Genomic DNA, 12,842 nt, shown 5'->3' with positions numbered 1-12,842 from the left:
TTATTTATTACTTTTTTGTGGTGGGGCTAGTAAAAAATGTTGGCAGGGCAAGTAAAAATTTGAACCACTGTCCTGGTTGAAAAAATCCTTAGTGTGAGGGCAATATGTGTTGTATTGGTGAGTATTAGGTGGCGTCATATCTCTTACTAGTGGACACAAGAAAAACAATTAGCGAATCGGAAGATAGGTGTATCATCCCAGCCCTAGTTAATGACAGAATGTTACATTTTGGGTTAACGTTACCATTAATATTGCAGAATACAAATATAGGAATTCAAGTCTGTGTTGGACAAACCCACCATGGTGAATGATGCTCTGGTCAAAAAGTTTCTGCATGATCGTGATGGCAGTCTCTCTGTCAGAGGCTTCTTTGTGCTCAATTAGCCAATCAAGAATCTCCTTAGCTACAAAGCAGTTCGGATAGGTGCGGAGATGATGCCTTCTGTCCTTAATCACCTTACTCTCATGGAGTCGCAGCCTGGAAAACAAGGAATAAAACAGACCAAGAGTCATCTTTCCACCTGTTTCGGTGTGAATTCTCCATTTAGCAACTAGCATTAAATAACCTGCAACACAAAAACCTGTAACATCATGACACACTTTTTAAAGAATGACCTCCATACCTACATTTGCACAGCTATATCTTTCCTGGGTCAATTCATGAAGATTCAACCTAAAATAACTTCCCGATTTGTCTTGTCTTTAAAAGTACAAAAGTTTTATAGAACAGATTTATAATCCAGTTCACCTAAACTCAAATGTGTAATGTAATTAGACTAACCAATGAGAGTTTCATCGAAATTCAAGTGCCCACATGTGGCTTTTGGTGTCTTTAACAGTTATTATCGTGACTAATTTGTAATAATTATTATGCCATTATTATTATGTAATTTAATCTTATGCAATAGCTTTATTGCACCTTTCACTTCATCATCTGTGTTAGATTACAGAATTTATGACATCTGGGCATACAAAAGAGGATATTCTGCAAAAAAAATAAAAAAAAAATAATAATTTCAATACAATGAAAGTCAGTGGGGTCCAAAATTCTGTTGACTTTCATTGCAAGGACAAAAACAGTTGTAACATTCAAAAGATCTTTTTTTGTGTCTCGCAGAAAACCTACAGGTTTGAAAAGGTCTGTAAATAACAACAGAATTTTAATTTGTTGGTGAACTATCGTTTTAAGAGGTGCTGGAACACACGTTTTAGCTTGTTTACAACCAAAAGAATAAACTAAAGTAAAGTTACAGTAGGTTATGAACTCCATAAGTGCCAGCAGAAGTTTCCATCATATCTTGTTCTAACACTGATAGCTACATATTCAGAATCATATTATCAGCAACAAGCAGTCATGCAGCAGTTGACACAACGGCATGGGGTTGACAAGTAACTGAACACCCTGTAACAAAGACTCACATGACCACAGCAGTGTGCAGCCAGTAGGTCATACTATTAAAGTGCACTTTGGCACTTTCTGACATGAACAACAGAGCAATTTGAGACACGTGATAGAACATTACCATAATAGCCTGAGTGAAATGTCAGCTACGACTAGTGTTTTCCAGTGGCAAGTGGTTGGTGTCTAAAATGAGGCAAATTAATGTTTATAGGGTTTGCAGTCATATAGAACTAATGAACTAATAGTCCGAATTAATGATCAGTTATAGATCATTTCATGTTACGCATCCAGTTCTTATTTTTGGATGCAGTGCTACTGCTATCATTAAGGAAAATAAAACTAAAACTAAAACTGAAATAAAAACAGACTAGCATGACTTGGAAAAAAATGGAATCTAAACAAAAATAATTTATGACTCCAATGCTAACTAAAATAAAAGTGCTCACAAATTATTTTTAGTTTTTGAAAAACTTGAAATTCTTACACCCAATCTGCATTAAATATGAAAATACCACTAGATAGTAGTAACACTAGATTATGCTGAGAAATATGAGAAACATCTTTAAATGATACAGTTAAATATATTTTAAATGAAATTAAACTATTATTTGGTAGCCCTAAAATACTAAAATAAAAAAAGACTTTAAAATTACATCGACAGAAACTTGAAAACTCCTCTACACTAAAGCAAAAGATGACAGTGAAAACGAATTAAAACTAAATTGAAAAGACAAATTGATAATAAAAACTAAATGAAAAAAACTGTAATAATAATCCTGTATTGATGTGTGAGAGTGAGAAACTTTATCCACTGTTGGACAATGTTAGCCCCCATTTTATCTAGTATTTTTTTATAATATTTCTTGTTTTATAAAAAATAAAAAATAAACTATTATATTGTCTATCAATATTGTTGAGGAGGCACTTCCATATTTCTGGAACCCCCTGCTGTTTATTTAAAACCTGTCTGTTAACTGGACTAAACCAAAATCTTTAGGTATGCAAAGATGGTGCCTCCTTATGTAGCCCCGCCCCTTTTCAGCCGGTTTGTAAATCCACAGCATGAAGGTAAGATCTTACGGATTTATGAATGCACCGCTCGTTTTAAAAACTATGCTTAAAACGTTACAATACTCATGATAACTTTCGTTAACTCTACAATAAGTAAATCCACTTCACCAGCGAATTACTTAGAAATATACAGAGCTACTGCAAAATTTTAAAGATGGCTGCGTGCTTGTTTCTCTAGCACATAAAATCTATTACTATTAATGAGAGAAAGTGCAACGCGTAATATGGCGGAATAAGTCCCGCCTTCTAATTAAAAGTCATTGCATCACTGCAGTTAGAGAATCAGAACAGTAAGTGTTCTGAGATGCGCGCTTATGACTGAACATGCGCATTGGCAAGTCCAGCCTGGAAAAATACGTTTTTTTTGTTGTTTTTTTATGATTTGAGCATTTAGTAACAAATTTTAAGAAAGTGATTTAAATTATATGAAATTGAATCAGAAGAACAGCTTTAGAGAATTTGACGTTTGCCCATTCAAAGAGATAGCTGTACTTGCATACTGCCTGAGAGCCACTTTAAAGATGGACGCCGAATGAAATGACATGCCTTAGAAGAACTTTGACTAAACTGTTCTGACTACCAACAGCAAACCTAGAGCTAACCTGATATCAGGTACATCTGAGCTGGGACAGGGTAAAATGTGGGTCTGCTGTCACTGCCTGATTACTGATTATACAAACCTGAGTCAGCTGTACATGGGAAAATGGAAGTGATACCAGCGATCGGCAGATAAAACTGGTTCACTGTGACCTACAATAACAGGACCCACAAAACTGGGAAATAAAATCTTTCTCTAGCCCACCAACTGATGTCTTTACCTCCAGGGAGTCTGTTAGAGATCCAATAACATTATTATTATATGCACCTGAAACCACATTCAGGACGTTGCATATGACGCCATGTACAGAACCTAATAAAACAGCTGAGCTTGTAAATAATACGGTTTAAGGTTGCTAGATAGTGTACCACTGAAAAAGCTATGGTGTCCTGTACTGTGATTCAGCAATCATTAATCAGATGTATTGACTAAACACCGTTCACTATCACTGTCACAGTTCACTGTGAACAGAGCAGGTGTCTGGGAAAGGACATAGACTCAAACATAGCTGTGCTCTCCAATCAGTCACATTACAAAAAAACTCAGCAAGGTTGTGATCAACAGCAAACAAATAGATTTTCATTATGTGTATCACAAAACTAGCTCCAGCAGATAGATCAGGGGCCAGTTGCATGAACATATCCCTTATGTTAAGACTGTGTCTTACGTCAAGGGGCAGTCAGTCTCACTTTCTAGTAACAAATCAGACCAATCTACGTTTTTATATAACTGAGTCTGACTTGCAACAGTTATGAACAGTCTTAATGAAAAAAAAATTGATGACTAAGTCGTAAAACTGGTCTTAGCCGTGCATCCGGCCCCAGGTTTTCCTCTATGGACAAACCCAAACAAATTCTAAGATACAGTGATAAAGGGGTGGACACACCAACTTCTCCTTGAAAACTCCACACTCTGAATAGTTTTTTAATTAAAAGATTGGAGTCCTACATATAAAAGTCTGACATACATCAGGCGAATTTTGTTTGTTTCACTGGAAGATCGAATTAGTAGAAATGATGTGGTCAAAAAAAAGAAAAGTAAAATGAAAAACAAAAAAGATCCATAACATGCATTTACAAAATAGATAAGGTGAATTTAATTCCAACTTTAAAGATCACCTTTTCAAAATAGAAAATTGTGTAATGACAAATGGGTGTGCCAAATGCATGTCTTAAAGGGATAGTTCACCCAAAAATGAAAATTCTGTCATCATTTACTCACCCTCAAGTTGTTTCAAACCTGTATGAATTTCTTTTTTCTGCTGAACACAAAAGAAGATATTTTGAAAAATGTCTGTAACCAAACAGTTGATGGACCCCATTGACTTCCATAGTATTTTTTTTTCCTACAATGGAAGTCAATGGGGTCCATCAACTGTTTGGTTACAGACATTTTTCAAAATATCTTCTTTTGTGTTCAGCAGAAAAAAGAAATTCATACAGATTTGAAACAACTTGAGGGTGAGTAAATGATGACAGAATTGTCATTTTTGGGTGAACTATCCCTTTAATGTGCTATATGTCTAAACCAACAAAATTTACATCCAAAATGTGTAATAAAAGATCAAAGTCTGAATAAAGCGATAGTCTTTTCTTCCCTATTGTGTGATGTACTGTATAACTGAAGGGCCATTTTACAAACGTAAAAAACGTAAAATTATGTGTGCATTTTGGCCATTCATTTACACGACAACTGCGTTTTTGGACCATGAAACGCAAACTTTTGAAAACGATACCATTATCGTCTTCGTGTAAACTAGGCCTACAAAAAATGCGAATTTGTGAAAATGGGGACTGCATGCGCATTACATGTTCAGTCAATAGGCGTAAAGTGTTTCTTTACAAAGTGACATCACCAACTACTGGCCTGTCATGAATAATACAGAGTTTTTAATTAGTTTTCGGGGATCTGTGTGAACGGGATCGTTTTGACGATAGTGTCATCTGTAAGTGAAAAATTAAAAGGAATAACATCCGTTTAACGTTGTAGTGTAAACATACCCTGAGTAAAACTACTTCTAAAACAAGAAGAAAAAAAATGTGAGGTGGGACTTGATTTTGTCCATCGATTTTTGTTTGCTATTGCTGTGATCTCATGAGAGTGACAGATTGTCCCGCCCTCGTGCCACTAAACACGTCATCAGAGAGGAGATGTCGCTGCTAGTGGGAAAGAGGGCACGTGAATTTAAATTTTAAAAAATAATGATGTTACGGATAAATCATTAAATAATAAATCCTGCATTATTCCATAAAAAAAATAATTGTTCATTTTTTTATTTCATGGTGACTTCAAATAGCCACAGTGGCAAATTAGAAGAGATCTCCCGACAGCGACGGGACACACTAAAGACGTCGCTCGCTTGCAGTTTCATTCATCGGGATCGTTCTAGTTTTGATGCGTGCGCTACGGTAGTCGGTGTAATTGGGGTGTCAAGCCACACCTACCGTAACTGTTCTCCTGTAACGAGGACTTCGGCCATGCGCTCCAGCTCAGCAGCCCTCTTCTGTGTGCTGTTCCCAATGCCGTCCATCTCTGGATATGAAATCATATTCGTGAATGTGACAAATCAACGTTTGGAGGAAAAATACGCTTCTCGTGAAACGAACTGACATGCACAGCGTGCTTAAATTTGTATTGGGTGTAACGTTACTGAACACGCCTCTCATATGGCATATTAATTTGGAGAGGCTTGATGATTATGACAGCTTTAATATTTGAGGTAGACGAATTGTCCAGAATGAAATGAGCGAAAACAACACAGCGGCATGTTAAATGTTTATGTAACACGCCATCCGAAAGATTTAAATCAGACTCCATAATGTAAGAACGTCAAAACAAACACGCGATATGGAGAAAAGATTGTTTACCTTATTAATACCGATGCAGATCGAGACTTCAAACAGATCTGAAATGATGTTTGCAGAGGAATACCAGCGATGTCACTGAAAGAGCATCACTGTTCAGTTGATAACAGCTGAAACCTAGTCGAAATAACTTGTGTCTTTTGTGTGCCATCAAGTGCCCTCAGCCATCACATGCGTTTACATGCATGAACCGCAAAGCTTTGCAATAAATCCCACCGAAGCATCAAACTGCAGATTATTTGTGAAGACAGACTCCGGCCGATTAATTTTCTTCATTCCATTGTGGATTGTTTACTATCCTCCAGTGAAAGCACGTTACTGTCCATGTTGCAGGGCGAGTCAACTTGACCATCCTCATAGGGGGAGTCACCATGAGGGGCGGAGCCTGGGGCCCATCACTTTACTCTCGAATACTCACTTTAAATTCCCTTCTTTTTTTTTATTTGTTAAACTAAATTTTAAATATTAGATTCTTTTTGCCATGCTTTCATCCTTGATTTTTGCTGTTTTTCAAACGTCTTTTTATTCTATACACAATGGTAATTCAGAGTAACCTGCATACAAAAATATTTAAAAGTCATAAAACAATCGTAACAGATGCATAGGAAGTAAAATGAACAATAAAAAGTAAAATAAACTATTTAAAATGTAAAACAAATAAAAATATATTATTAGCCTATATATTTTATTGTTTTATTATCATCCCAGACCTAGACTTTCAATGCTAAAATCGAATAATCTATAATTAATATAAAAAATACAAATATTATTACGTTTAAAAAATATGAAAAGAGTAAGATAAACATAAATCTATATCTATCTATCTATCTATCTATCTATCTATCTATCTATCTATCTATCTATCTATCTATCTATCTATCTATCTATCAAAAACTACAAATCAGTCCACAGATGTTGTTTCATGTCCACCACAACAATTTTGTTTTTATAAAGTTAGTGTTTACCCAGGACAAGAGTGTCAATGAAGAGCAATGAAATATGGTGCATGATGTGTGAAGAAAACAGAAAATATATCTTGGGGACTGAACACTAAGAATCCATAGTGTTCAATTGCAGTGCACATTTTTTTGAGCATCACAACTAAAATAAAATGAAAGGACACATTTCAATGAAATCTTGTTATTTAGCGCCATCTTGTGGACTAGTGACGTTTACACACTGTTACGCGCCCGCCTGAAAACGCTCATTGGCTCGTGGTACTGTCAATCAACCGGAACCTTCTCTTCCGGTTTAAGTATTGCGGGAAAGTTGAGCTGCGTGCTGACAACAGCACAAGTGTTTATGTTGTGTTCAGTCGACCTGGATAAAACTATTTTAATATTTTACCTGGATAAAACTAGTTTAATAACATGAGGACATTAGAAGAGGTTCAAGCCACACTACAAATAGCTAAAGTAAAAGAAGAAGACCTGCAGCCCATCACTTACTGTCTCTCTTTTGGAGATAGTGTGTCGTCGGGCGATTACTGTCTCCTGGAGCTGGATGATACACTTTGCAAACACATCGAAGGTGGCAAAAGGTGAATAGTGCTTCGTTTTACAATCAACTTACCATCTCAGTATTATTTTAGACAGATGACGTTTTTAACATAAATTAGTATTGCATGCTGCATTCCCTTCTGGAAAAGAAGTAACGTAAGTTAAACCTCAACATTTAGTACTTATTACGGAATTTAAAAGTATGCTTAAGTGCCAACTGATTGCATGATATTTTACAATAAAAATAAATATATATATATATATATATATATATATATATATATATATATATATATATATATATATATATATATATATATATATATATATATATATATATATATATATATATATATATATATATATATACACACATACACACACGTAAGTGTACTTATGTGTGTTAAGATAAATAGTCATAAGTCATGAAAATGTAGCCTACTCTCTTTACAGTAAGTACACTTAAATGACTTTTATTTCATTAATATTTATATTTTATCTGCAAGTACAGTTTTTTTTGTTGTTTTTTTCAAATATATTTTTAAGACTTGAAGTTCACTACAAATGCACATTTAATTCAATTAAGTGCACTTCTTGTCACAAGGGTTGTTATTGTTTATCTGTCCTGAATGATATATGTCCGTTTATGTTTCTCATTAGTCTTATAATCAGAGGTGATAAAGACGAGCATGCTGTCCTGTGCACTGAAGAAAAGACATACGACTTGAAAATTGCGGACACGTCAAATCTCCTCCTGTTTGTCCCAGGATGTAAAACGCCAGATCAGCTGTCCGACAGTTCAACATCTCAACTCATGCATGCACAGGTGACTGACTGGAAAAGTTGTTTCTGAAGATGCGATTTTATTCTTTATAGTAGGTGATTATGGAAAGTGTAGTGCTGATTGTGTGCATTGACAGATATGTTGTTGTTCTCCAGATTTGGGGTTTCTCAAATAGCTATTGGGAGCTGAGAAAGCAGAGACCAAGGTTGAAGAAACTGAAGAAACTTCTCATGGAGAATCCATATGATGGTCCAGCGGTGGGCATTCAGGAGGAGGCGCCAGGAGAGAAGGTACACCAGGAGTCAGAGTTAGTAACTGTGCATTAAACAATTTTAATTAATGCATGACACAGAGGCAAACAACCACCCCACGTGAAGCGGAGTGTGTTCAAACTGTTAAATAAACAGCTATTCGTGGATTATCCAGCCTATACCATGGTCATTTGCCAGCACTGAAAAGTTAAAGCTGTTGGTGTTGTTTACATTTGACCGGAAGGCTAAAATTGATGGTTATTTTCATCAGTTACGATGCGCTAGATCTAGCATTCTGCCTGCTTTGAATCAGACACAGAGATATGGTAGTGCGTAAGATTACATTTATCTGGATGAATGAATTATAGCTATTATTTGATAGAGTTATTGAAAGAGAGAGAGATGCGTGTGTGAATTACCTGTGTCTGTGCGCAGCGTCTCTCTACTAACAATGAAGCTGTTTCAAAAACAGCGGTGTAACCCTTTTGTTGCTGAGAAATATTATGTAGCGATTCAGTAGAGAAGCTAAATTTAATAAAAGTCGTGAGGAAGCGTTGACAAGTGAAGTTTCTTTGCTTCTGAATATTTCTGTGTGCTGCGCGGCCTCCAATATCTGTGTGTGTGTGTGTGTGCTTCAATGAAAACAGTGCATTAATATAGAACAGTGACTTGAACTACCTGTGCAATAAATGGTTTTAATGCTCACCTTCCAGCCAATCAGAATCGAGTGTTCAGACAGACCATGGTATAAGCAAAATTTATGTGTGTTTAGATGAGTTACTAATCCATTAACAATGTGTGTACTTTTAAAAACTTTGTAGAATTAAGATCATTTATTGTGCCCAAAAATAACATCAAACATTTTGTATTTATTTAATCTGTTAGTATACTATAGATGACCTTCTTGAGAGAATCCAAGCAAGTAGAGAAGAAATTGAGACGCATCTTCAAAATGTTCATGCTTGTGAAATTGACGGTGAGCTGAAACAGTTTTTGGTCAGATTAAAAGTTGTCCTTCTCTCCTAAAAATGAATCAGAATACTTGGATAAGACCTTAAGTACATATTCTCTATGTAGTGTAAGGGTTATATTTTGGATATGAAAAGTGAAATTAACTTTGTAATTGTTGTTGCTGGTATTATTATTACAAATTAATTATAATTTTTAATCGAGTTATTTAATAATTCCTTGATTATTTTTTGATTATTAATAATGGAGATAACCATCCTCAAAAAAAATCATTATTCAGTTTGTATTAAATTGTCAAAATGCCCAATTTATGTAGAATTATGTTTGACTTTGTATTTTACATTTAATTACACTTTTAACACTATTAAGTGAAATTATTAGAAATTGTTTCAGATTTACTTAAAAGTTGTATAGGTCCTGGGAACTTCTTGCCCTAAGTAGTAAATCTTATCCCAATTGTTACATTTTCAGGTTTGTATTTTAAAAACTAAATTGGCAAATGTTTCAATTTATTTCTTAATAATATATTGGATGCATTATTGTTGTGTACATGTTAAAGTGATCTCTATATTAATTCATAAAGCCATAGGTGACATGAACAGATAGACCTGTGTTTGTAGGATTTTGGAGGATCCTGGATTTTGATTATGAGATGAAGCTCCTGGGTCATGTGACCCAGCTGGTGGACTCAGAGTCTTGGTCTTTCAACAAAGTTCCTCTCACTGTTTGTCTGGAAGAGCTGGGGTCCCTTGAGCCAAAGTGAGTAAATATGAAAGATAAGAAAAGTGTGACAAGAAAAAAAGCAGATCAAAAACTTTTAATGTTTTTTTGTTTTGTGAACAGAGCCATGATAGAACACTGTCTCAACTGTTATGGAAGATGCTACACAAGTGAAGGTCAGTATGTTTTTATTTAATTAACATTTAATGAATGGAAGGACCCCTTATTTTATTTATTTATTTTTCATTAGATGGTCAAGTCATGTTTGCACTGGATGAGGACAAAGTATGTAGGGCCACAGCTCAGCTGCTCCTGCAAAATGCTGTGAAGTTCAACCTGTCAGAGTTCCAGGAGGTTTGGCAGCAGAGCGTTCCTGAAGGAATGAGCACTAGACTGGATCAGCTCCGGGTGAGGACATTAGTCAACTCAACAACACTTACACAAACATTGACTAACATCAGTAACATGCTCCACTGAGAACTTAAGTATTTCTCAAGAAATATGTTTGTGTCCATGTTTTTTGTCGTTCAGGGTTTAGCTCTATTTGATCGAAGCTCTAAACCAGAGACCATCTCGCTGCTGCGGGTGGAAGATTTGCCTGAGGACACACTGGAGCGATTCAACAAACTCTTCAGCCTGAGAGAAAAATGGACACAAGATGACATTGAACCCTACATACAGTGTGTATTTTGACATTTGAATTGTTTTAAAGAAGACCTATTGTGCTTTTTTACATTTTCAACTTTCTTTAGTGTGTAAAGTTGCTGTTTGAGCATGAAAAGTGTCTGCAAAGTTCACAGTCTCACACCAAATGGAGTTATTCTCTATATCAGTAAGCACTGTTTTTGAACTTCCTGAAATGCCTCAATTTTAGGAACATGTCACAATAGCCCACATTTAAAAGAAAAAGTCCTGCCTATATGGCATATGCAAAATAAAGGAGCGAGGCCTGGTTGAGTTCCATTAGTTGTGTGTTAAAACTATGGTAAGGCGTGTCATATTTCCGAAATGCACTTGGTGTCGACCAATCAACGAAATGGTCCAATCAGAGCACATTGCTGTTTTTGGACAGAGGGGCTTTATGGAGACACGAACTAAACAGTGTTACTGACAGACTTGGAAGAGAGGTGCTGCAACAATGTAAAATATGTTAAAAAAAAAAAAAAAACTTTTTGAATATTCATACATGAAAGGGCATAATACAGCCTCTGTAATATAGTTTATTAATACTGAACTGCCCTACGGCAACTGCAAGTTTTCAAAAGATTAGAATATTTACAGACATAACCCCCAACTGATTGTTGTTTCTTCAACAGAGATCTCTGTGGAGAGAAGCAGACCACTGGAGCCCTGCTGACCAAATATGCCCGTTCATCTGTGCAAAATGGTATTAAGGTCTACAATTCAAGAAGACCTGTAGCAATTTAACAACAAAACAAGTCAATGTAAAGCCACTTGTTGCCTTTTATGTTGTTGAGTCAAAAATAATAAACATATTATATATTGTTATACTGTGTATCTTCATGTGTGTTATTTGTACACTACTGATACAATAAGCCTTAAAATTACTGTGAATGTTTACAGTTGGTTTAATGCTTTATATTATTATTTCTGGTGTTGAATTTGTACTGCTTTGATTGATAAATTAAGCATATAAGCTCTCTGATCATGCCAAAAGAAAATCCATAACTCAGATTTGAATTATCAAATGTATATTTGTAACTAAGGAATAGTCACATATATACAGGGTTAAAGCCCGCATTACAATATAATTTAAAGTAGGGAGAAAGTTTTGTATTCTGAAAGTTACATTGTTTTCATAGTTTGAGTTGGTTTGTGGGAAAAAAAAAGAGATGTTAAAGAGTGTTTTAGAAGGGGGAATTAGAGAGGATGTGGAGAAAAATGAGCTGTCTTAAACAGTAAAAGAGGGTGCAGTGAAAAGTAAATAAAGTGCGAAAACAAGAATACAACTTGATTAACATTGACATAGTTAAAAGGTCAAATAAAATGCTGTTTGAATTTCCTAATAGAGGCTTATATATAATCTTCTGTTGTTTTTGCTCTGAAAAGGAACTCTCCTGGAAGGAGTACTGAAAGAAAATTCTGACTTTTTATTTTAGATTTTCCACCACAGGACCATTGTAATTCTACAAAGGTTTCCTCTGTCAGTTTTCCCTAAATGGAACAGAATTTGCAGAACTGTCTTTACTCACGCTATTACTTCTGTTGTGAAGTGGTGAAACAGCTGTGATGGGTCAGAAGTCAGAAAATGATCTTAATTTAGCTTGCAGACAAACACAGAACAATGATGAACATGTCATCTTCGTTTTAATACATTTTCTGTACTAAAATAATTCATACTGATAAAATTCTCAATGCTCTTCACATTTCACATGAAAACTGCTGTTAAACAGCAAAAGAGTGCGTGTAACATGTCTATTTTAACATGTTACAATGTATACAACATGTTACAATGTATATGTTTTTATTAGCCCTTGCCACAAATTTAATTATTTCAATTCATAAGCTTGCGATTTGATTCCGATCTCGATTCATATCGATTCACTTGGATAAAATCAGGTACAGTAGCTGATAGACCTGTGTTTGTAGGATTTTGGAGGATCCTGGATTTTGCTTATGATATGAAGGGCCTAATCTATGTCATGTCATGAACTGGGTGTCTA

General features: G+C 35.3%; 2 protein-coding genes across 2 annotated transcripts in view; one reads left to right on the top strand and one right to left on the bottom strand.

The window, feature by feature from the left end:
* The window catches only part of deptor (DEP domain containing MTOR-interacting protein), a 36,233-nt gene extending 29,918 nt beyond the window's left edge, over positions 1-6,315 (bottom strand). Inside the window, exons 1-3 of the mRNA XM_079894093.1 lie at positions 5,939-6,315; positions 5,516-5,603; positions 300-478 (exon numbers count right to left, since the gene is read on the bottom strand). Coding sequence (XP_079750219.1) covers positions 300-478; positions 5,516-5,601 — 265 coding nt within the window. The 5' untranslated portion in view covers positions 5,602-5,603; positions 5,939-6,315. The remainder of the gene's footprint in view (positions 1-299; positions 479-5,515; positions 5,604-5,938) is intronic.
* Positions 6,316-7,168: 853 nt separating this feature from the next.
* dscc1 (DNA replication and sister chromatid cohesion 1) lies at positions 7,169-11,667 on the top strand. Its single transcript, XM_079895537.1, has 9 exons — positions 7,169-7,475; positions 8,095-8,260; positions 8,374-8,508; positions 9,355-9,445; positions 10,059-10,197; positions 10,282-10,334; positions 10,409-10,566; positions 10,690-10,838; positions 11,475-11,667. The coding sequence occupies exons 1-9, from the start codon at positions 7,306-7,308 to the stop codon at positions 11,584-11,586; spliced, it is 1,173 nt and encodes a 390-aa protein (XP_079751663.1). The 5' UTR covers positions 7,169-7,305; the 3' UTR covers positions 11,587-11,667.
* The last annotated feature ends 1,175 nt before the right edge of the window (positions 11,668-12,842 follow it).

This window comes from Squalius cephalus, assembly GCF_949319135.1.
Source record: "Squalius cephalus genome assembly, chromosome: 15".
NCBI classification, from domain to species: Eukaryota; Metazoa; Chordata; class Actinopteri; order Cypriniformes; family Leuciscidae; genus Squalius; species Squalius cephalus.
This window is presented reverse-complemented; position numbering and strand designations above follow the sequence as displayed.